The 25,106-nt window shown below is 39.1% G+C and overlaps 1 protein-coding gene across 4 annotated transcripts; it reads left to right on the top strand.

Moving 5' to 3' along the window:
- The first annotated feature begins 4,537 nt into the window (after window positions 1-4,537).
- On the top strand, window positions 4,538-24,854 carry ZFP30 (ZFP30 zinc finger protein). Of its 4 annotated transcripts, none has more exons than XM_082607760.1 (6): window positions 4,538-4,683; window positions 5,122-5,192; window positions 10,064-10,151; window positions 13,145-13,271; window positions 14,272-14,370; window positions 20,535-24,854. In XM_082607760.1, the coding sequence occupies exons 3-6, from the start codon at window positions 10,143-10,145 to the stop codon at window positions 21,902-21,904; spliced, it is 1,605 nt and encodes a 534-aa protein (XP_082463886.1). In that variant the 5' UTR covers window positions 4,538-4,683; window positions 5,122-5,192; window positions 10,064-10,142; the 3' UTR covers window positions 21,905-24,854. The 4 variants fall into 4 exon arrangements, with proteins under 4 accessions (XP_082463886.1, XP_082463884.1, XP_082463885.1 ...); XM_082607758.1 differs by having other exon boundaries at window positions 5,031-5,192; XM_082607759.1 differs by lacking the exon at window positions 4,538-4,683 and adding an exon at window positions 4,706-4,853 and having other exon boundaries at window positions 5,031-5,192.
- Window positions 24,855-25,106: the final 252 nt, after the last annotated feature.

Genomic DNA, 25,106 nt, shown 5'->3' with positions numbered 1-25,106 from the left:
ACCCTCAAACACAGTGCCCATGGAAAGCAAGAACCAGAAGTGCTGGCCTGTCAAAACCACCCCAGAAATAACACACAATAGGGCTATAAGAGAAGAAAAATCTTACCTCTAGCCATCTTAGGTTCTCAGCAGGGGCTCTTTAAAAAAGATTAACAGGAGAAAAACAATTTATTAATTTGTGTGCACATGGCATATGGGAAAACCTTAACAAGAGCAATTCAAAGTATGGCTTAGAACTCCATCTTTTATAGCATCTTCAACAAAGAACATAAATTTATAGAGAAATGGCAGGATAAAGAAAAGCAGTTTTCGGCTTCCAAGGGTGGCAAACTGGGGGAGGAAACTAATGGAGTAAAGTTTATTTGTAGATTCGTTTGGTGCCATCTATGGGCTAAGAATCTAGAGTTGTCTCCAGTAAAGGAGAATTTATATCCTGCCTTTAGGCAGAAATGGGGGAGGGTAGAGAGAGCTTTTTCTGCATTTGATGCTTCTAAATTGCCCTTGGCTCAAAAGTGGTTTTTTTTTTTTTAATTTTTATTTATTTATTTATTTTTATTTTTGGCTGCGTGTGGGCTTTCTCTAGTTGAGGTGAGCGGGGGCTACTCTTCGTTGTGGTGCGTGGGTTTCTCATTGCAGTGGCTTCACTTGTTGTGGAGCACGGGCTTCAGTAGTTGTGGCTTGCGGGCTCTAGAGCACAGGCTCAGTAGTTGTGGCGCACGGGCTTAGTTGCTCTGCGGCATGTGGGATCTTCCTGGACCAGGGCTCGAACCCTTGTCTCCTGCATTGGCATAATCTCAGGCACTTCACAAGGAAGCAACTGTAGGGCAGCAAATTTTACCACCCCAAAATGTGTCTCTTTGGCATGAGGATTAATTTAGGCAGATTATTTTTAAGAAACAGAAGATTCGGGAATTTTTCCTTTTTACCTCCCCCTGAGCTGCCTAAAGAGTTTAGATAAAGGGCTGTTCCCAGAATAGAGCAGATATCTCACCAGAGATATCTGCAAAGAACAGGGGCTAAGTGTGGTGGGGAAACTCTTGGCAGAGACTGCAGATGAGCCCACTACAAGTCCCATTGTTTCTGAGTAGCTCAGCAAACATTTGCTTACCAAATGTTTGTTTTTCCATCTCCGTGTGAATTGCCTTCTTTCCCTTTGAAGTCCCAAACCACTACCCCCAACATCCTCTTTTGTCTTTAGCTGAAGGGCTTCAGCTATTTGGCAAGTTACTTAGTTTTCCTGGATCTCTCCCAAGTATACATGTTATTAAAATTTTGTTTGATTTTATTCTGTTAACCTGTCTCATGTCAACTTAACTCTTAGACTGTAAGCAGACAGGGTAGGGGGTCCCTGGAGAAAGAGAACCAGGAATGGCTTTCCTGACATAAGAGATGCAATTTTGGCCTAAGCCATTTTGTGATCTGAGCCTGGCCACAATACTTGCTCTTGAACAGGCTAAGTAATAAGTGATCTTAAGGGAACAAAGGAATGTAGGAACAGAGAAAAGGCAGTCAAACAATAGTGTAGTGATAAAACAGAGTCCTAGTTCCTCCTCAAGGGATATGATATTGGAGAGGCAGCAGCAGTGAGCGGTGGCCTGAAGCGAGATCTTAGTTCCCTGCCCAGGAATTGAACCTGGGCAGCCTGGATGAAAACCAGGAATCCTAGCCACTAGATCAGCAAGGGCTAGAAGCTAGAAGCAAATTTTCCCTGGCTCTTACCTCCATTGAAAAAGGCATTTCTCAAGGAGGCAAAAACTGTAAAAACAGGTACAAAGTTTATTATTAGAGACACAGTGGGAGAGCACAGAGAGAAACAGTTTGTTTAGTTAAGACAGAAGCAGGGCAGAGATACACACCCAGAGAGAAAGGATGTGGTCATCCTCTCTAGTGAGGAGTGCAGTAAAGAGGCGGTTAAATCATTTATATATGGCACTTCTTCTGGGTCCTTGTTTACCTTTAGCCAATTATCTGGTTTCTTTTTCCACACCTGACCTGCCCTAGGACCCTCCCCAACATATGTGTGCAACTTTTTTTCGACATGGATTCCAGCCCAGAGGCCTGTGGGAGGCCTTGGCATCACCTATTCTGGGGTGGTGACCGCTCCTTTTTGACCCTGAGGAGCCTTTCTGTGCATGTGCAATGTCTCTGTTGCCCCAAGGATGGGAAATCTATGACCTCTTGATCCTTTACTCAAACAGGGTTTAGCCCCTCTCTGTTCCTGCCATGACCATTATCTTCAAGTGTCCTCAGGAGACAAAGCCTGGCTGTTTACCCTGTTTCTGTTGTTGTTTCTATTTCGAAGTACAAACAGGAGACTGGGTGTAAATATCTAACCTGGAGCCCACCTATCTCCTGTCTCAGGAAATGCAAACAGGAGGCTAGTTGTAAGTGTCCAGCCTGAAGGCATCTTTTTCTGCCCCAAGAAATGTGAACAGGAGGTCAGTTGTAAATGCCTAGCCTGAAGCCCATCTATCTCCTGCCTCAGATATACATAATAGCATATCTTTGAGTTCTGCAGGAATTAAGTCCCCACCACCTGAGGTGGAGGAAAGAATGATGATGTTGACCAGTCAACTAAAGCTTGGACTCTGTTGACCTTTGCCCCAATTCTATGTTGAATTCTCCTCTGCTCAAGCCCCTTCATGAATATGCATGTACCCTTAACTTACAACTTCCCCAATTTTGCTGTTTAGGGAGACACTACTTTGGGAAAGATCCCAGTGTTCTCCTTACATGCTGCAAGTAATACTTCCTTCCTTCTCCCGATCTTTGGCTTGGTTGTCTTTTGGCTCGACACCCACCAAGAGGCGAACCCAGTTTTCAGGTAACAAGACCAGACAGAACTTGGAAGCATGGAGGAAAATTTCCTCCTCCTCGACACCACCAGACACCCCTAAACCTGGCGTCACAGTCCAGCGTAATAGCATGCAACCTTCTGTCGTCCAACACAAGTTTGTGCACCCAAAGCACCGTGAGGCCAAAACAAAACGTCGGAACAGAGAAAGGTTTATTGCAGGGACAAGCAAGTAGAACAGGTGGCTCGTGCTCAGGAACCCCAAACTCCCTAATGGTTTTCTGGGAGAAGTTTTTAATAGGCAAAGTTTGGGGTGAGGGCTGCATGGTGTGTGACTTTCTTCTGATCGGTTGGTGGTGAGAGAACAGGACAGTGTTCTAGGACATTTGTGCTCAGCCTGAAGTTGCCATCCGCCAACTGGGTGGGGGGGGGTCTTACTTCCTGCAGAAGAACTCAAAGATATATTATTATGTATATTCCTCAAGGAAGGACTAGAACTCTGTTTTACTGCTGCACTGTTTTTTTTTTTAATTTTTAAATTTAATTTTATTTATTTTTCATCACATTGGGTCTTCGTTGCTGCGTGTGGCTTTCTCTAGTTGCGGCAAGCGGGGGCTACTCTTTGTTGTGGTGTGCAGGTTTCTCATTGCGGTAGCTGCTCCTATTGTGGGGCACGGGCTCTAGGTGCGCCGGCTTCAGTAGTTGTGGCATGTGGGCTCAGTAGTTGTGGCACACGGGCTTAGCTCCTCCGTGGCATCTGGCATCTTCCCGGAGCAGGGCTCAAGCCGGTGTCCCCTGCATTGGCAGGCGGATTCTTAACCACTGTGCCACCAAGGAAGTCCCTGCACTGTCATTTCTTGATTTGCTTCTCCTTTGTTTCTGCATTGCTTCACTTTTCTGATTAGCAACTGTTTCAATCTGCCCTTTGGTACTCTGGAAAGTTGTAGGAGGCTGAAATTGAAAGGGTTTTGCAGCCAGGAGAGCCCCACAGGGTCCTGCTTAGTTTCATTTCTCTGTGGCACCATTTCAGTCCAGCATCCAATGAGTGGCACACACAGTAAACAACTCTATGCATGAAAACACAACCCCATCCATGATCACACACTCAGGCGCACGGGGGAACCACGCCAACGCCAGTCCCTTAGCAAATATCACAGGGACCATGCTTGGGGCACTGGGATATCACAATCACTCTTAAAAGCGTAAAGATCTGGACACCCTAGACCAACTTGGAATCCTGGCCCCAACCTCTTCATACCAGCTCCCGTTACACATCCCACCCTCCAGCCCTCAACGTGTGTCGCCACAAGGGCATCCTCAGCCCCACGGAGAACCCCAGGTTCGAACGGGTCCACCCGCGCGCTTGCGCACGCGGGACAGAAACAGCACCTCCCGGGAGCCTGAGCGCAGGAGTCTTGTGGGTAGGGGCGGAGCTCCGGGCCTGCGCCCGTTGCAGAGCCAAGAACCAAGTGAGAAAAGGTGGAATATACAGTTGCTCTGATTTTGGACTACAGTTCCAATAGGGGAGCAGGTCAGCTCGATAGCATGGGTCACTCACAAGGTCACCTTTACAGGCGGGGAGCCGGCCTATTAGGAAACCCTGCTTCTCTGCCCGCTCCGCCCCACGGGGATCTGGCCCTATCCGTCTCTCCAAGCGCTAAGTGAGGAGCCTGGGGACTTGCCCCCGCCCCCTGCGCGCCTGCGCACCCGGGACTGAGAAGGAACTCCCCGGAGTTCCAGCGCAGCAGACTTGAGCGCTGGGCTGTGCTCCGAGGCAGGCGAGGCCTGAGGGCGGTGAGGCAGGCTCGGAGGCGGCCGCTTCTCTTCTGAAGGACACGAGCGCGGGACAGGCCAGGTTCTGCGGACCACATCGAGGGCCTCAGGCCACTGTGCGTTTCCTCCGGAGCGAGGGCTTGTAGTTCTGAGACCGGGCGCCGCGGGGTTAAGCTCTGGCGGCGGTAATCGGGCGCCTCCCCGGCCTATTCTGTAATGCGCGACCCGGAGGTCCTGCGCTTCACTTTCCTCGCCTCACCTACCCAGGCCTGGGCATAGAGGAAAGGTCTAGGAGTGAAGTGGGAGGTGGAGCCTCTGGGTAAAAGTGCCCTGGAAAGACGCGGTGGGCAGCTCCGGGGGTGGGCGGTTGTGGTGTCGGAACTACAGCGGACCCAGAGTCGCGAACCCGGACACGGGTAACCAAGGACCTTCTTCCGTCTCCCTTTTTCCATTGTGTATGCAGGTGGTGGGTAGCGAGGGTCAAGGGGGCGTGGACGTTTGTTGACCAAGACAAGAAACGCCTGCGGTGTAATGAACCCTGTTTGCTTCCCCAGCCCGTCAGTCTCCAGAGGAGGCCTGTGAAGTGAACCGAATCGCTGCTGCAGCTCTAAAAGCCAGGTTCTTTGTGAGTTTGTGCTGCTTCTTTGTTTCCGTGAAATGCATTTGGTTTTCAGGACACGGGAATTTTTTTATTTCCTTCCCTTGGAATATCCTGCTTAAGAATGATCTACTTATTGATTTGGGCCTGAGGATTTCCCTACCTCATTAAGGGCAGGGACCTAATTTATAGATTGCCCATTTTAGTGCCCACTTAATTCAGTTCTGCAGTTAGTTAACCATGTGCTATAAATTAAGTTGCTCTGTGAGCACAGCTTTTCCAAGAATTCTAATGATGGAAGTAGCCGTGTTGGAAGTTAACGTTTATGTTTTCTTTTTGACTGTGGTTTGTTGAGTAGTAGTTTAGGGCTTTAGACATCTGTAATTATTACGGAGTAGGAGTGGGGATTTTTTTTTCCCCAAGGGAATCCATGAGTGAAAATTTTTGGTACCAGCCTGATGTAGTTAGAGGTTTGGTAGCATGAGTTTGTTTTATTTATTTATTTTTTATTTTTTATTTTTTTTTTTTTTTGCGGTATGCGGGCCTCTCGCTGTTGTGGCCTCTCCCGCCGCGGGGCACAGGCTCCGGACGCGCAGGCTCAGCGGCCATGGCTCACGGGCCCAGCCGCTCCGCGGCATGTGGGATCCTCCCAGACCGGGGCACGAACCCGTGTCCCCTGCATCCGCAGGCGGACTCCCAACCACTGCGCCACCAGGGAAGCCCTGTTTTATTTATTTTTGACAAATGAAAAATTGTATATATTTAAGGTGTACAACATGATGTTTTGACATATGTACACATTGTGGAATGGAATGCTAACCACACTGACTAATTAACATATCCATTACCTCTCTTAGTTACCTTTTTTTGTGTGTGTGACAAGAATACTTAAGATATACTTTCTTGACAAATGTCTAGTATATAATACATTATTATTATTATCTATAGTAACCATGCTGTGCATTAGGTCTTCAGAACTTATTTATCTTATAACTGAAAGTTTGTGGTTTGTTTTGGGTATGTCTTTGGATAGAGGAAGAGAGGTGTGTGCAGTGGTTGAAAATTTTGAACCTAGAGGGTTTTAATCCTGACAACCACTTAAATCTGCGTGAGTTTGGGCAGTCTTTCTGTGTTGCAATTTCTTAATATGTAAAATCGGAATTATTATATACCTCACAGGGTTGTTTTGAAGATTACCTGAATTAATATCCGTTAAAGCTCTTAGAAGATTACCTGGCACATTAGAAGAGTGCTTAATTAATACCAGCTGTTGCTGTTAGTGATGATTCGTAGTCTTTCCCTATCAACTTTCTGTATTCCCAAGAATAATGGAAACGTGAAGTCAATTAGGATAAATACTTGCAAGCAGGAAAATGAATCCCGCTCAGGTGGACCAGAACAGGGATTCTTAATATGAAGTCTTTGGACTCTTGTTTATGAGTTTTCAGGGCAAGAAAAATCTAAGATATATACAGAAATATTGTATATATTTGTCAATGAGTAATTTGGGGGAAGAAGTCTATCATTTCATATTACCAGAGTTGTATAAGACCCAACAAGATTGATTCTCACTGGTCTAGAATCAAAGCCTGGGATAACTGGGAATGACTTTTGGGATAATCTTAAAAAATTAGTATCTAGCAATTTGGTTAAGTAACTCACAGTCCATACATGTGATGGAATGTTATGCGATAATAAAGATTATGTTTATAAAGTCATAAGAAAAAAACATATAATGTAATGTTGGGAAGTACTTATTGTTCTGAATAAAAAATTTTTAAGAAATTGTTAAGTTACATATGTGTCCTGAACGCTAAGGTAAGGATTAACAAGATCTTTTGCAGGGATTTAATAATTGGTTATTCGTTGGCACGCAGAAGGGGTTAACTCAAATGACTGAGCAGCTGCTGTGAAATAAGCATTTTTTTCTGTCTGCTGTTCATACTCTCTCTTAATCTTTGGAAATGTCATGAACCAGCTTTGTGATCCTTCACAGAAGGATCTCTGGGTGTTAATGAACTACAACATTGAAGAACTGGTAAGAATTATTTTTTCAGTGACATTGATTTCCCTGTTGTTACCACTTATGCAGGCCTATTTAATCAGTTTTTTTTAATGCTATAAGGTACCCACCCACCTTCCCAAATCATTAAAAAATTATTTTTAGTGGGAATAGCTTTTTTTTTTTTTTTTTTTCTTTTTGTGGTTCGCGGGCCTCTCACTGTTGTGGTCTCTCCCCTTACGGAGCACAGGCTCCGGACGCGCAGGCTCAGCGGCCATGGCTCATGGGCCCAGCCGCTCCGCGGCATGTGGGATCTTCCCGGACCGGGGCACGAACCCGTGTCTCCTGCATCGGCAGGCGGACTCTCAACCACTGCGCCACCAGGGAAGCCCTATATATTTTTTAAACTGATTTTTTTTTATGTGTTTCTTGGATATTTTCCATTCCTTAACAGTTTTCTAAAACTTAGCATTTAATGATTACTTTATTATTCTATTTTGTGGATGTTTTATAAATTATTTAAGAAATCAGTTGTTGGGAAGTGATGTGCAAAACTGCCTAAGCAATTCCTTAAACAGCCTTTCATAGGTCCTACTACTTAATTAGCTTTTCCACTTCAAGGTCACGTGGGATTTCACAGGTAGGAACATTTAGGAATATGGCATTGACTTTTGCCAAGTTGGGGTACAGGTGATAACTCTGAAGTATTTGGCTGAATTTCTGAAAGAGTCTTAGAATATGAAATGGACAGTTATGCTATTTTATGCCAGAAGCTTCATCCTCCTGATCCTTCATGTGAGTGAGAGTTTGAGAAATGAATTAATGATAATCTTACAAAAAACAAAATTATTTTAACCTCAGAGAAGACTTGGGAAAGGAAGGTGAAATAATCTAATTATGCTGTATAGCTCAGTTGGAAATGGTATTTACATAGTCATAATAATGGAAATTGAATATCCATTTACCCTGTAATAGAACAAAACCATATTGGAAGGATAGGGGGATGGAGCTACGCATACATGCAGTGGGAGATGGGTGGATAAAAGACAGCCAGAACTATGCTTTCCATAGTAGGAAGTCAGTAGATACTGGTTAAAACTGAAAATTCAGAAGTAGCAAATTAGCATGTTATTTGAATATATGGTGTTTAAGTAACAAAAGAAAAAGCTAAAAGAGGTGAAAATTGTTGCCTCTAGATTTGGAAGATTGGAGAAAGAATAGCAGGGATGGAATTGTTGGGGCTTTTTGTGATATTCCTTGTAGGGCTGTTTTAAATTTATGGCCAGGTACAAGTGATACAAATTAAAAATTTTTTGATTAAAAAATTAAGAGACTCCAGAGGAGAACAAAATAAAGATCACCTGGGATACCATCCAGTAGAGGTAACATGATAAAATTTTATTCCAAGTCCATCCACGGACTTTCATGCACATGCATAATAAACATATGTATGCATATGTATGTAGTTTTCTTGCCAAAAATAGAATCACACACAATACTATATTCTAACCTATCTTCTTCTCCCAACGATATGTAGTGACCATCTTTCCATGACATCAAATAAGAATTTTACCTTTGTATTTTTAGTGGGTGTTTCGTTTTCTGTTGTGTGAATGCATGATAATTTATTTAACCTTGTTGAAGGATATTTAGGTTCTTTCTGGCTTTTTTGGTCCCATTATAACCATTTTCCACATATCATTTCATTCTTTCTACTTCATACCACAAATGTCCATTTCTCCACAGCCTTAGTGATACTCTGAAGTATTACCAATTTTTAAAATCTGCTAATCAAATTCCTTTAAATGCAACTCCTTAGTTACTAGTCAGTTTTAACTAGTGGGTTATTTCTACTTTCTAGAGAATTATCTGTACTCACTTTTACAAATTCACTTTTCCTCAGCCTGGATACCAAGAGAATTGGGTTGGTAAATGAGATCATGTAGGCAGTATTGATGATTCTTAATAGGAAAATGGTGAACAGTGAGCTCTGAAGATTCTGGGAAAGATAGTTCAGGCTTGAGGAAGGGATCCCAGTGTGCAAGTACAGTCTTGCCATTATAAAGACTGCTAGACATGATCTGTGCAAGTGATTCTCAAATTGTGGCATTTGGACCAGCAGCATCGGTATCAACTTAGGAACTTTTTCGAAAGGCAAATTCTCAAGCCCAACCCCAGACCTAGTAAATGCCAACCTTGAGGAGTAGGGGCCTGCAAACTGTATTTTAATAAGCCTTTCAGGTGATCTGATGCATACAAAGTTTGATTACCAAACCTGCCCATTATGATCACTTGGGGAAGGTTTAAAAATTCTGATTCCCGGGCCACACTCCCTGCTAATTAAATCAGAATGTTTGGGGGATGGGAGTTAGGCATCAGTATACTTTAAAGATCTGCTGGTGATCCCAGTGTGTGGCAAAGTTTGGGAAATTCTTGTCTGTACTATTTTCTGCCTTCAGGGTTTAGGGAGGCAAGTCAGATTCCTGACTCTCAGAAGGAAGTTCTGGTTTAGATGGTGTAGCCACTTCTCAGCTGGGGAAGGTGGAAACGAGGGGAGATGGCTCTGCTCAGGACAGGTCTGGACAGCCTATGCTCAGGTCCAGATGAGCCTCGCTGTGGTGGGGAAGTAACTGGAATCTCTCCTGCTAAAATGGCTGGATATGTCCTTCCATGCAGGGGAGTCTGCTCTATGTCTATCCTTGTGCAACGGTTTTCCTGTCATTTTGGGGAGGGTGTGTATTTGTCTAAATTACCTCTTACCTTTCATCACTTGTTTGTGTGTTGGGAGGGGCGGGTAGAGGGGTGTTGCATGTAGGAATGGAAAAGTGGTGTGAGTTTTTAAAATCTGGGAGCTGTGAGGCAATTTTGTTCTTATGGCTTCTTATTCTTCCCCCAGCTCTTAGCTTCTTTGGACTCTGCTTCTCCAGCAAATGACCCTTGAGAAAAACTAACCAGTTTCTTGCAAATCTGAAATCATGGCTCACGTAAGTTGATATTTCTCTCTATTTGAAATGCTGTAAGTTTTTTCAGGTTATGTAAACATTTTCATTAGTTATCCCAAAACTTCCTAACAGAGCCTCATCCAACAGCTTTTCCCTAGTTGCTCCCACTCTAGTGAAGGATGGAGCCAGACAGCCTGGCCCCTCCTGTGTGCCCCTCTCTGTGTGAATTGACCAAATTACTCAAGGCCTCCTGTGTGTTCAGCCTTTGTCTGGAGCAGAGATAAAGCAGAAATGAAGTCCCTAGAGGGAGACAACTGATAGGAGACTCTCAGGACTGGAGAACACTTTAGAGCAGCACTGTCCAATATTAAAAATACAAAATTAGTGCCTCATGTCAGTCTCATAATAAGTAGAGAATAATATGCAAGACACATATGTAATCTTTTGTGTCACGTTTTATTTATTATTTAAAAAATATTTTTAATTAATTTTATTTTATTTGGCTGGCTTGGGTCTTCGTTGCTGCGCGCGGGCCTTTCTCTAGTTTTTTGGTGAGCAGGGACTACTCTTCATTGCGGTGCCCAGGCTTCTCATTGCGGTGGCTTCTCTTGTTGCGGAGCACAGGCTCTAGGCGCGTGGGCTTCAGTAGTTGCTGCACATGGGCTCAGTAGTTGTGGCTCAAGGGTTCTAGAGTGCAGGCTCGGTAGTTGTGGCACATGGGCTTAGTTGCTCCGTGGCATGTGGGATCTTCCTGGACCAGGGCTGCAACCAGTGTCCCCTGCATTGGCAGGCGGATTCTTAACCAATGTGCCACCAGGGAAGTCTCTAGCGTCACATTTTAAAAAGAAACGTGCAGTTAATTTTAATGCTTTATTTAACCCAATATAGCAAAATATTATCATTTCAAAATGTAATCAATATAAAAATTATTGAGGTATTTTACATTCTTTTTTTTTCTCTAAAATCTTCAATATCTGGTGTATATTTTATAGTTACAGCACATCTAAATTTGTACTAGCTACAGTTCAAGTACTCAGTAACCACATGTCTAAGGTAGCATATTGGACATTGTAGCTTTAGAAATTTTGTGTAACCTAAATTGTAAATATAATTTAATATGTTTAAGAGTATAGAAATAATCTAAATAGAATCATTATTAAGTCCAACATATCTATTAAATGGAGTATTTTATAATAAGTTTAAAATATTCAATAAAAGATTTGTTATAATAAGGGAAAGTGCTAATGATACATATAGTGATGAAATTGGGTCTGGAAGAAATTCTTTAATTTTGTGCAAACTCTACTTTTAAAAATAGAGATTTTATGGTTCATCTGGGGGGAAAAATTGCATCGATTATTTTTTTCTAACGCTTAAAGGGAAAGAGGTTAGAGTAAATCACATTTCTGTTTTTGGCCGCACCTTGCAGCATGTGGAATCTTACCTCCCCAACCAGGTTTCGAACCCGTGCCCCCTGCAGTGGGAGTGTGGAGTCTTAACCACTGGACCACCAGGGAATTCCCTAGAGTAAATCACATTTATTTTTTTAGGCACGTTGCTAGCAGTATTTTTATGGACACTATTTCAATTAATTGTGAAATTCTTTTCTTTTTTATTTACAATATTGTGTTAGTTTCAGGTGTACAGCAAAGTGATTCAATTATTTTTTTCAAGTTATATTCTATTATAGGTATTACAAGATAATGAATATAATTCCCTGTGCTATACAGTAATCCTGTTGCTTATCTATTTTATGTATATATAGTAGTTTGTACCTGTTAGTACTCCTGATTTGTCCCTCCCTCCCTCCCCCTCCCCTTTGGTAACCATAAGTTTGTTTCTGTTTTGTATGTAATTCATTTGTATTATTTTTTTAGATTACACTTATTAGTGATATCATATAGTATTTGTCATTCTCTGTCTAACTTACTTCACTTAGTATGATATTCTCTAGGTTCATCCATGTTGCTGCAAATGACAAAATTTCAGTCTTTTTATGGCTAACATTCAGTTGTACATCTTAAGCCAGTCTTCTGTTGATCGGCACTTGAGTTGTTTCCATGTCTTGGCTATTGTAAATAGTGCTGCTATGAACATTGGGGTTCATGTATCTTTTCAAATTTTTGTATTTTGGAGTTTTTGTTTTCTCCAGATATATACCCAGGAGTGGGATTGCCGGATCATATGGTAGCTCTATTTTTAGTTTTTTAAGGAACCTCCATTCTGTTCTCCATAGTGGCTGCACCAATTTACATTCCCACCAACAGAGTAGGAGGGTTCCCTTTTCTCCACACTCTCTCTAGCATTTATTATTTGTAGACTTGTGGATGATAATCATTCTGACTGGTGTGAGGCGATACCTCACTGTGGTTTTGATTCGCATTTCTCTAATAATTGGTGATGTTGAGCATCTTTTCATGTGCCTATTGCCCATCTGGATGTCTTCTTTGGAGAAACGTCTATTTAGGTCTTTGGCCCATTTTTGATGGGGTTGTTTGTGTTTTTGGTGCTGAGTTGTATGAGCTGTTTGTATTTTTTGTATATCAACCCCTTGTCGGTCACTTTGTTTGCAAATATTTTCTCCCATTTGGTAGGCTGTCTTTTTGTTTTGTTCCCTTTTGTGCCCATCAACAGAAGATTGATGGATTCCTTTACTGTGCAAAAGCTTTTAAGTTTGATTAGGTCCCATTTGTTTGTTTTTGCTTTTATTTCTTTTGCTGTTAAATGCAAGAAAATATTGCTACAATTTAGTGAAACTGATGAATTATCTGAACGTATCTGGAAATAAGTAAAATTAGGTATCCCACAGTTATATAGGAAGCTTCATCTGTAGCAGTAGTAGGCAAACTACAGCTTGTGAGCCAGATTCAACCCATGGCCTGTTTTTGTACAATCTATGAGTTAATTACTTTTTTAAAGAATTATTTTAAAAAAGTAGGGAAAGGGGAAGGATATACAAATAGTGACAATATGTGGCATGTGGCTCGAACAGAAAAAAATAATTTTACAAATAAAACATAGGTTTGTCATTTCAGGATTTGGTGATGTTCAGAGATGTAACTGTAGACTTTTCTCAGGAAGAGTGGGAATGTCTGAACTCAAATCAGAGGAATTTGTACAGAGATGTGATATTAGAGAACTATAGCAACCTGGTGTCACTGGGTAAGTTTATCTGTGTCAAGTAATGTAGAAATTCACATGACTGAATTTCAGGGCTATCCTTCTAAAAACTAGCCAAATATCTGCTTTGTAGTTTGGGAATAGGCACCTTCAGCTGTTAAACTATTAAATAGCACCTTTAGTTTCCCCATAAATCAGTGACGTTTACATTTGCCTTTGCCTTTTCCATAATTGCTTCTCTTGAATGACAGTTTGATATAAATTCTTAGACACTCAGAGCAAAACCATTTTCAAAGAAATCTGGTTTCATACTGCTATAGATGGTCTATTATCTATTAACTTACCTGCAATGTGAGTAGGAAGACAGAGGTGTCTGGCTCTACATACCTATTGAAAAAGCTTATACAATGTATATGATACTGGGTTAAATCAGTAGTTTGTTAAAACTCAAGTGGACACATTCAATTTATCACAACAAATACTATCTTTTAATTGATTTATGATTAAAAGTTTAAAATACATGAACTTTGCATTTAACATTGGATGAATATACTGGCAAGAAACTATATTCCTCTTAGCAAAGTATTTAAAGAAAAGCAAAAATCGTACCTAATAAACATGTATAGTGCTTACTGTGTACTAGGCACGCATCCAAGCACTTTGTTTATTAAGTCAAACCTCACACAATCCTATACGTTATTATAATAATGGTATACATTATTATTTTATATATTTTTATGTATTATTTTATATATTATTATATATTATTTACATATGGGTATATATTATTTTTCCAACTGAGAAAACTGAGGCTGTAAGTTGTTCAGGTGACAGAGGCAGGATTTGAAACCAGTGTTCTCAATGATTACTTCCTCAAGAGACAGAGGTTGTATGAATTGGCAATTAAAATAAGGCACTATTCCTATCTCTCTGTTCTTGTGATCCTGAAGTAACTCTAATATCAATGTTTTTATGTTCATTTACTCTTCTTTGTTCTGAAGGCTTAGTCAAGTATATCCTTTCTGTATTATGTTTTCTCAAGGAGGATGTTCCATTTCTAAACCAGATGTAATTACTCTGTTAGAGCAAGGGAAAGAACCCTGGATGGTCATGAGGGATGAGAAAAGAAGATGGAGCCTAGGTGAGTAAGTGCTAATAAGGAAAGGTAAGCTATTGTGGCATGGCATATTCCTCCTGGTTGGGAAGGAAACACACCACTTAGATGTTGATTATGAAGGAGAGACCTGAAACCTGGGAAGAAAACATAGATTTCAGCCTGAACCACCAAAGAAATTTCATCTTTACTTCCATTTACCTCTTCTTTCTTCACTGTCATGTTTCTTTCTCATTTCAGTGGGGGAAAGCTTTCTTCACCAATGACCACCATTTTACCTGTATTTTGCATCTGATTTCTTTCTAGCTCATCTTTTGTATTTGGCTTTTATGTATGTGTTTCTTCATTGCCTTCTTTTCACGGAGTTTAAGTTGTAGTAGGGTAATCATACAATAAACAAATGGATTACTAAATATCATGAAGTGATTAAGTATTATAAAGAAAAGTGAATAGGATAAGAATATGGAGAATTATGATGGGTTAATGGGGTAATTTTAGATAGGGTGGTCAGGGAAGAGGAACCAATTGGCAGAGGCTCTTCAACTTGTCAAAGATGGAATCATTTGAGCATCTGTATATATAACTGCAATGTATTGCAACCACATAAAATACCACATGCTTAATTCCATAAATTCTTAATGATACTAACAGCAGATTGTTCACCATTGGAAATTACTAGAGAACTAACTTATTTGGAAAGCATAAATGTAAAGGAAAAAGAAGCGTTTATCCTGTCTTCCTTGTAAGAACTGTACCAATAGGTAATAGATGGAGGGATGTTTTTCTTAATAAAAGTATTCAGTGAATAAATGAAGAACGATAGAATATTATCACTTTGGAACCCATAGTGAGCTATTGGATCTAGGCACTGAACATCAATGCTGATAGCATCACAGAAATAGAGACAATGAATGAAGGGGTGAATGAAAGGATACAGTATGACCTATGAAGTGGGCCTAAGTCTAATGGAGCTTCTAAAGCCACCAATTTATTGGAGGAAGATAGAGGAGCATGTTCTATTACACCTTGGGAATATAGTCAGCAAAATTCAGAATATGAGAAATGCTATAGGGTCAAAAACAGTTCTTCAACAAATAAATTATAAGGTAAATCAAAAGATAGTAGGACAGGGACTTCCCTGGCCGCGCAGTGGTTAAGAATCTGCCTGCCAATGTGGGGGACATGGGTTCGATCCCTGGTCCGGGAAGATCCCACATGCCGCGGAGCAACTAAGCCTGTGTGCCACAGTTACTGAGCCTGCACGCCTACAGCCCTTGCTCCACGGCAAGAGAAGCCGCTGAAATGAGAAGCCTGTGCACCACAACAAAGAGTAGCACCTGCTTGCTGCAGCTAGAGATAGCCCGCATGCAGCAACAAAGACCCAACGCGGCTGTAAATAACTAACTAAATAAATATTTTTAAAAGATAGTAGGACAGTCTAGGTTTTAGACATGTAGAAGACATGTCAACCATTGTACATTATGGACTTTGGATCAGTTATTATTATTTTTAAATTGTTTAAAATTTTATGTATGAGATAATTGGAAGTGTGAACACTGATTTTTGATGTTCTTAAAGAGTTACTATTCATTTTTTCAGGTTTGGATAATGGTATTATAATTATTTTTTTTAATCCTTTTAGAGATACATCCTGAAGTGATTACAAAGAACATTAGATTATGGGATTTGCTTCAGAAAATGTGAGGAGAGTGGATTAGGGTCTGCATAGGCCAGTACTGGGCTTGGTTGGTGGTTGCTGAGGCTGGTCCATAGATACATGGACATTTATATTTACTCTTCTCCTTTTGTGTATGTCAGATATGCTCTGTAATAAAATTTTGTTTCTTTTAAAGTTATTGGGAGATAAAAGGAAAAGAAAGTGAGAAGTGAGGCAGTGATGAATATAAATATATATAACTCTTGGAGGAATTTTGCCATAAAAGCAGACACATGGGGTACAGGGAAAGTATCTTAAGATGTGATGAGGTATTAGAACATGTATATAGGCTGAAGGGAATGATTTCAAAGAGGAAAATTGATGGAGTAGAGAAAGAGGGAATTCTGTAAGCAATGACTTTCAGTAAATGGGTAGGAGTAGGAGTCAATTTATGAAGGAAAACCAATGCATATGATAAAAATATGGACACAGGTTAGTTGGATAACTTGGTGAAGGGGAGAATAACATTTTTCTTTAAATTGCTTCTGATTTCTTGATGAAATTAGCAGTAAAATTATCAGCAGAATGTGAAGGTTATTTGTAATTCAGTATGGATTATTTAATATTGAGTTGGCCAAAAAGTTCATTTGGGTTTTTCCATAGCATCTTATGGAAAAACTGGAATGAACCTTTAGGCCAACCCCATATTTGATCAGTTTTGATTTTCAGAAGTACAGTTCTGTGGTTCTAGGGTTTTAACATTTACAGATCTCTGGATGCATTTACCCTGGTGTTAATGTGCCTAAAACTGCCTCTGTCATAAATATTCTGTATCCGTATCATCTTGTATCAGCAAAAGTTACTGAAGACATCATATCTCAGGAAACTAATTAACTCTATGAACAGGTAATTTAATTCATATTTTCTTTTTAATTAAAGCTAGTATCCTGCAAATGGAAATAATATTTCTCCTTTTACATTGCTTTAAGATGGGTTAATATTTTGCTTTCACATTAGCATTATTTACTAGAATAAAGTACTTTGATTCAGTAGAATACAAACTAATATTTGGTTTATTAATTTTGAGTAGTTAAATATTTTATATATGTCTTTTGATGTTTAGTTTGGCCTTTTGTTTTAGAGTTGGTCCAGTCAATTTTTTCTTGATTAAATCACACATATAATGCATACGCTATTATTTCCAGTTCCAGCTTTATTTAAAGTAGAACAAGAATCTAAAGATACTTGTAAAGCAAACTGTGTGCAGAATCCTTCATGACTTTTTACATTTCCCATCAATCTTTACTATTTTCTCACTCATGCCTATTTTGAGAACAATGCAATGTGCATCCCTAACCAGAACTTGCAAAGCACTGAACCTAGTTTTCATAGATAGAAATGGTTGTCTTTCAGTTTCTTGAAGGGGAAAGAACTTGCATAAAGAAACTTGGGAACAATTATCGCTGACTTTTTACAGAAATCTTAAGATTACACTTCAGTTGTTTATACAGTTGACCCTTGAACAACATGGGTTTAAACTGTATGGGTCCATTTATACAAGGGTTTTAAAAAATAAATGTGTATTACAGTACTGCATGACCTGAGGTTGGTTGAATCTGTGGATGCAGAACTGCGGACATGGAGGTCCAACTGTAAAGTTACACACAGATTTTCAGTGGGGGGCGGGGGAGGGGGTGGTATTGTCCCCTCTAACCCCTATGTTCAAGGGTCAACTGTAGTATAGTCTTCTAGATGAGAATGTTCTGCGTGCCAAGGTCTTAATCTGACACGTCATTTAGGTGGGGAAGCCATATAAGAGTCTCAGGTTCACTATATCCACACTGGGAATGTTTTGTTTGTTCTTTAAATTAAAACGTTCAAGTTATATAGGATAAGTTTTATAATTTCTACTTTGTTTTTTATGAGTGAATATGGACATTTTGCCCTAAGTTTGTTTATACTTTTATTTTGTGCATTTTCTACTCACTTCCTTTATTCCATTACTTCTTCCATTGTTTAATATTTCTTATACAGTTTGTATGGGCTTTTCTGCTCTATACACTTTCTCATTTTTCTTACAAAAAAAGGCCTTCACTTTTGATTTTGACTGTGACTTTCCTTTAGATCACTGGTTTTTCATTTGCAAGTAAATCCTTTGAAATCACCATCTTAATAACAACTGTCATACTTTTGTACCTTCCTGCTTATTTACTACTGTTATGACTAGCTAATTACTGTTCATTTTATATATCAGTTATATCTTATTTGTCTTAATGAGACCTTAAATTATTTTTTTCCCAAAAATTTCTACAAAATTGTCATAGTTTTTTTTTTTTTTTTTTTTTTTTGGCGGTACGCGGGCCTCTCACTGTTGTGGCCTCTCCCGTTGCGGAGCACAGGCTCCGGATGCGCAGGCTCAGCAGCCATGGCTCGCAGGCCCAGCCGCTCTGCGGCATGTGGGATCTTCCCGGACCGGGGCACGAACCCGTGTCCCCTGCATCGGCAGGCAGACTCTCAACCACTGCGCCACCAGGAAAGCCCGTCATAGTTTTTTATTGCTTTCTTGAATGGGGAGATAGAGACAGACAGACAGGAGGAGAGCGAGGGAGGGGGAGAGAAAAAGAGAGGAGTAAAGGAAGGAGAACAGGAGAGAGGGAAGGGAGAGGGAAGCACAGAGAAAGAGACTCAGATTTCATAGAGTATTTTCTGTGCCGTTCATTTTTTTGTCTCTGCTAACAAATTATCTACACTATTTAAATCATGGTTGCCTTTTAACATCTTTTTAGTATATCCCTTCTAAAGTAAACTTATTGAAATATAAATAGATATAAAAAATACAGAATTATAATATGTGGCTCACTGAATTTTCACAAAGTAATTACACATGGATTCAGAAATAGAGCTTTACTAGTATATCAGAAGCTCCCTCCTAACTTTCTCCACTTATTCCTCCCTACCAAAGTTAACTACTAGCCTGACTTTTAACAAGTCCATAGATTAGTTTTACTGTTTTCAAGCTTTATAAAAATGGAATAGTATAAATTCTTTTATGCCTGGCTTTGTTTACTCACCATTATGTTTGTGAGAATGATCCATGTTGTTGTGTGTACTTGTAGATTATTCATTCTCATTGCTCTTATTGCATTGTATCCACATATCTTAATTTTCTTTGTCATTCTTCTGTTGATGAACACTTGGATTCTTTCCAGTTTGGGTGTATTAAAAATAATGTTGCTGTATTGTAGATTTTTTTAAAATACCTTTTTCTTTTTGAAAAATATTGAAATCTTATTTCAAAAATTTTGAGAAAATATACATTTGAGAAAAATACCTCTCTGCTCAGAATTTCATTAGCATGTTACTCTTTTATAAACCTGTTGCTGTGACTGAAAAATCACTAATATATTTTTAGGCAGTACCTAAATGGCATTGGCTATGAAGACTTCAGGGAGAATATAGGAAAGGGTATGAAGGAACAAAACAGGTTGAGTATTTGTAACATAGTGTGTATAGTTAATAAACTCAGATGAAGAAAAATAAGTAGAACCTTTTATTACCTTGATCATGAAAGTGAGGTTCACTCACAACTATGCAAAGTAGAAAATGAACTGAAGTGGAAATATCTGCAAGTGAAAGTGGAGAGGCCATTGGAAGGATGATCAGATGTAAAGAAATTTTTCCATGTATGTATTTGATTGAGATAGCTTAGATGTGCTTTTGTTTCCCATCTCTATAGGAAGTGATAAAAAAGAAGGTGTAAGATTGGAGGCAAGGCAAAATATACATTTTTACTATTAACTAATTATGGAAATTTAATAATTAATAGTTACTGTGTGCTATGGGTTTGTTATTCAGTGATAAGTGAAAGATTGTTTCTGCCCTTGGGGAATCATAAGGTAAGAAAATAGAATAAAAACTGGGAAAGTTAATGAATATACCACAGCAGAATTGAAAAAAAGTGTTAAGAAGCAAGGAACAAGTTATTGGGATAGAAAATAAAGGATATAAATTAGATGAAGTCAGCACAGGTAGTTTTTCTGACTTTTATCATGATACCTAAAGGGTGAAAGGAACCCAACCATGTGGAGAGCCCGCCAGCATTCCTGGGAGATTTAACAGCCAGTAAAAAGCTCTAAGAAATGGAAAGATTGTAACATATTTTAGCAACTGAGAGGAGGTAAGTGTGACAGATGTAGGGTGAAAAGGGGGCAGTAGCTTGAGATGACATCTTTTGGTAAACAAAGGCCATGTTATTCATAATAAAGTTTTCTACTGTATTCTTATTAAAAAGAGAAATCATTAAAAAGTTTAGGTAGAGATCTCAGACTTTGATTTGCTTCTGAATTATCTGGTCTTAACCCATTTTCTTTATTCCTCTTAGCTTTTTTCAAGCTGCATGATTTTTAAAGAGTTTTTAAGCACATTTTCTTCAACTGGACTTTCTTTTCTTTCCTATTATAAAATTTTTATTTGCTTATTTGTTTACTTTTTCTAGAATAAGAAAATAGCATGTGTTTATCCTATTTTCTTTCAGATTTGGAATCCAGACATGACACTAAAAAGTTATTTGAAGTAAAGGATGTTTGTGAAATGAATTTATCTCAGTGGGAGATAATGGAAAGAATTAGAAGTTGTGGCCTTGAAGATTCCTTTTTCAGGAAAGACTGTGAATATAAAAAGTTTGAGGGACAAGAGGGTCCTCAGGAGGCGTATTTCAGGCAAGTGAAAAAAACCACCTCTGAAAAAATGCCCAAGAACAAAAAACGCACATCTCTTACTCTGTATCAGAGAACTCACAATAGAGAGAAACCCTATGAATGTGGGGATTGTGGGAAGGCTTTTAGAGTACGCCAGCAACTCACTTTCCATCAGAGAATTCATACTGGTGAGAAACCTTATGAATGTAAAGAATGCGGAAAAGCCTTTAGACAGTGTGCCCACCTTAGTCGACATCAGAGAATTCATGCTTCTGACAAACTCCTTGAATGTAAAAGATGTGGAAAAATCTTTACGTGTGGTGCAGATCTTCGTGTACATCAGAGAATTCATGTTGGTGAGAAGCCCTATGACTGTAAGGAATGTGGGAAGGCCTTTAGAGTGCGAGGACAACTTAATCTCCATCAAAGGATTCATACTGGTGAGAAACCCTATGAATGTAAGGAATGTGGGAAGACCTTTAGACAATATGCACACCTTACTCGACATCAAAGACTTAATATTGCTGAGAAATGCTATGAATGTAGGGAATGTGGGCAGGCTTTTCTGTGTAGTACAGGCCTTAGAGTACATCACAAACTTCATACTGGTGAGAAACCCTATGACTGTAAGGAGTGTGGGAAGGCCTTTAGAGTGCGGCAACAGCTTACTCTCCATCAGAGAATTCATACTGGCGAGAAACCCTATGATTGTAAGGAATGTGGGAAGACCTTTAGTCGTGCCTATCATCTAACTCTCCATCAGAGAATTCATACTGGTGAGAAACCTTATGAATGTAAGGAATGTCAGAAGTTCTTTCGTCGTTACTCAGAACTTATTTCACACCAGGGTATTCATATTGGAGAGAAACCCTATGATTGTAAGGAATGTGGGAAGGCCTTCAGACTGTTCTCACAACTTACTCAACATCAGAGTATTCATTTTGGTGAGAAACCTTATAAGTGTAAGGAATGTGAGAAGACTTTTAGACTGCTCTCCCAACTTACTCAACATCAGAGTATTCATACTGGTGAGAAACCCTATGACTGTAAGGAATGTGGAAAGGCCTTTAGACTCCATTCATCACTTATTCAACATCAGAGAATTCATTCTGGTGAGAAACCATACAAATGTAAGGAATGTAAGAAGGCATTTAGACAACATTCACATCTTACTTACCATCAGCGAGTTCATAAGGTCACTAAATAATTATTAGAAAGCCATCCATTGTGAATTTTGTGTTAAGGAGCAGTAGAAAATAAATTCTGGAGGAAAAATGTTTGAATGTAGGAATCCCTTTTGCTTCGTGCTCAAAATTAAAATAAGAGGTTTTAAAAGAATAGGTTAATTTAATGAATATATAGGAATATTTCATCACCATTCAAACCATGTTAAACTTTAGGAAATTCTTTCTAGAAAGAAACTCTCTTAAAGGAGTGAATGTAGAAAAGCTTTTGATCTTACCTGTTATCACCTCTATTCTTTCATCTGTACAGTATACCTGTGGAAGTTGCCAGGGCACCAACTCATTCTGGAAATTGATAAATAAAAGGAAAGAAATGTGATTTAGCCTGCATTTCCTGTATAAACTATATTTCAAGGCAACTAGAAGTTGATGAGGTAAAGTTCTTTATTAGAGATTTTTACAGGACATAATGAAATAATGGATCTAGGCACAATTCTCAGTAGAGGTGTTAAGACCATTAGGTGAATGGTTGATGTCAACTTCATAGTGAATAGATCAGGTTGACAACATCTGAACCCACTGATCAATTTTAATCTCATCAAAAATAGGACAAAACATTTTGTGCCTCCTGATATGATACAATAAGACATACCATTGACAAAAAATATTGAACCTGAATCTAATTAAAGCATCAAGATCTAACTCCCAGTTTAGAGAAAATTCAGGAAACAAGAACAAATTACATGATAAAACAAGAAGCAGACAAATCTAAAATGTGGGTAATTCTACAAGAGTAATGACAGCTTCTCAACCAATAAAATGAATTGAAAAAAGGGAGGTGGAACTCTTAGATATTAAGAGTCTTAAGAGATATATCAATCAAATGCAGTGAATGAGTGGTTCTCATTTAGATCACAAGTTGAACAAGTGTAAAAAAGACATTTTTATGACAGTTGGGGAAATGGGACTATTGACATATTAGATAATATTAAGAATTATGTTCTTGTTAGATGTGCAAATAGCATTGTGTTTATGTAAAAGTGTCTTAGAGATAAACTAGCAAGTTTATACACATAAAATGATGTCTAGAATTACCTTTCAAATACTCATGCAAAAGAAAAGTGAAGATGGATAACTTGTTTGTCAAAATCATGGTAAGATGAGTCAGGTGTGTGGTTTTTGCTTATTTTGTTTTTGCTCTTTTCTCTATTTTCATGTATTTTAAATTTTCTGTAATTTTTTTTAAAGATAAAATATCTGTGTGAAATTATAACCCACTTAAAGTGAATGATGTTTGTAAATGGCTACATATCAGAACTTACGGATGTTGCTAAAGTTTTACACACAGGGATATTAAATGTGCTATAATGTATTTGGGAAATTAAGATTGAGGATCCAGATTTTATCTAGTTCACCTAATGCTACATCTGTTGTAGTGCCTGCCCCATAGTACTTCGTATATTTCAAGAGTGAGTAAAAAGAGCAATTACAACTACTTGTGGAAATTAATGGAATAGAACTGTATTATGTGATAAGGTAGCTGCTAGCAACATGTTGCACACTTAAAATTGAACTATTGAGAGCCTGAATTGTGGTTAGTACAAATTAAGATGGTGTTAAGTGTAAAAAACACGAGGTTTTGAGTACTTAGTTCTAAAAAAATATCTAACAGGTCAGTTTCTCACAGCATTTCTCTGCTGTTGTTGGGAAGCTGTGATATTCAGTGGATTGCATTACTGCATAATACAGAACCCAACTTAAGTATGTCTCTGCTCCCAAGTAGCAGCATGTTTACACACTGAGGTCTCTTTGGTTCTACCCTGAGTCGTGCTGAATTTTTTTTCTTCTCTTCATAAAACGTTGCCTGTGTTTACAGCTGAGTAGTTTTCTCAGACTGTTTTTAGCCTGTAGATGTTTCGGCATCCAAAGGCCCTTTTTTACTTTATACTGTTTCCCACTAAGTTGACACTTACAGTGTTTCAAGTAGTACAATTCTCTTTAAGACTGTGTTTTCTATGATTTTTATTAGGGTTCATTCAGTTAGACAAAAGATCAACAGGCTCCTCTCTGTATTGGGTTCCCTGTGAGGCTACTGTGGAAAAACAACTTTGAAATTCTTAGAAGCCACGGTGTTTCACAGAAAGGATGAAAGTTGGCTTTATCTTTACTCTGGGGTGACATTTTCAGGACAGCACCACATATTTGAGTTTTCCTCCCCTCTCAGACCCATTATAACTTTGAGAACCCTTTGCTACCTGTAAACACTGTCATGAACCCTCTATTTCCTTGAAATTCTACTTGAAATATGCACCAATTGATATAATGAATAGAATGATTTTTTTTTTTACTCTGTTAATATGATGGATTACCTTCATGGATTTTCAAATATTAAGCCTTATATCACTGGAGTAAACTCCATTTGTCTGTAGTGTGTACTTTAAATATATATATATATATATATATTGCTGTACTTGCTGTGATTGCTATGATTTACTAATGTTTTGTTGAGGATTTTTGCGTCTATATTCATGAAGGATACCTGTCTATAGTTTTGTTCTATTTTTGTCTCATTTGGTATCAGGTTGATGGTGTCCTCATAACGTGAGTTTGGAAATGTTGCCTCCTTTTAATTTCTGGAAGAGGTAGTGTAGAATTGGTGTTAATTATTCTTTGAATGGTAGAATATTCCAGTGAAACCATTTGGGCCTTGCAATGGACCGAATGTGTCTCCTTAAAATGTGATGACATCCTAACCCCCAACGTGATGGTATTACGAGGTGGGGCCTCTCAAGAGATAATTAGGTCATGAGGGTGGAGCCCTTCTGAATGAGATTAGTACCCTTATAAAAGTGACCCCAGAGAGTTCTCTCACCCTCTCCTGCCATGTGAGGAGGATACAACAAGATGACAGTTTTCAATCTGGAACATGTTTCTCACCAAAACTAACTGTGCTAGCACCCTAATATCAGACTTCCAGCCTCCAAACTTGTGAGAAATAAATTTGTTTACAAGCTACCCAGTCTGTGGTACCATGTTATAGCAGCCCAAGCTGAATAAGACAAATTTGTACTAGAAGTGGGTACTAATGTAAAAGACATGGAAGTGGCTTTGGAACTGAATAGTGAGTGGATAAAGGCTGAAAAGAGTTTTGACGTGCACGCAAAAAATAACGGATGTTAAGGGTGATTCTGGTGAAATCTCAGAAAAGAGGAGAGCTGAAGAGAA

This window comes from Mesoplodon mirus, assembly GCF_964341445.2.
Source record: "Mesoplodon mirus genome assembly, chromosome: 19".
NCBI classification, from domain to species: domain Eukaryota; kingdom Metazoa; phylum Chordata; class Mammalia; order Artiodactyla; family Ziphiidae; genus Mesoplodon; species Mesoplodon mirus.
The sequence above is the reverse complement of the archived record's forward strand: the minus strand, read 5'-3'. Positions and strand labels throughout refer to the sequence as shown.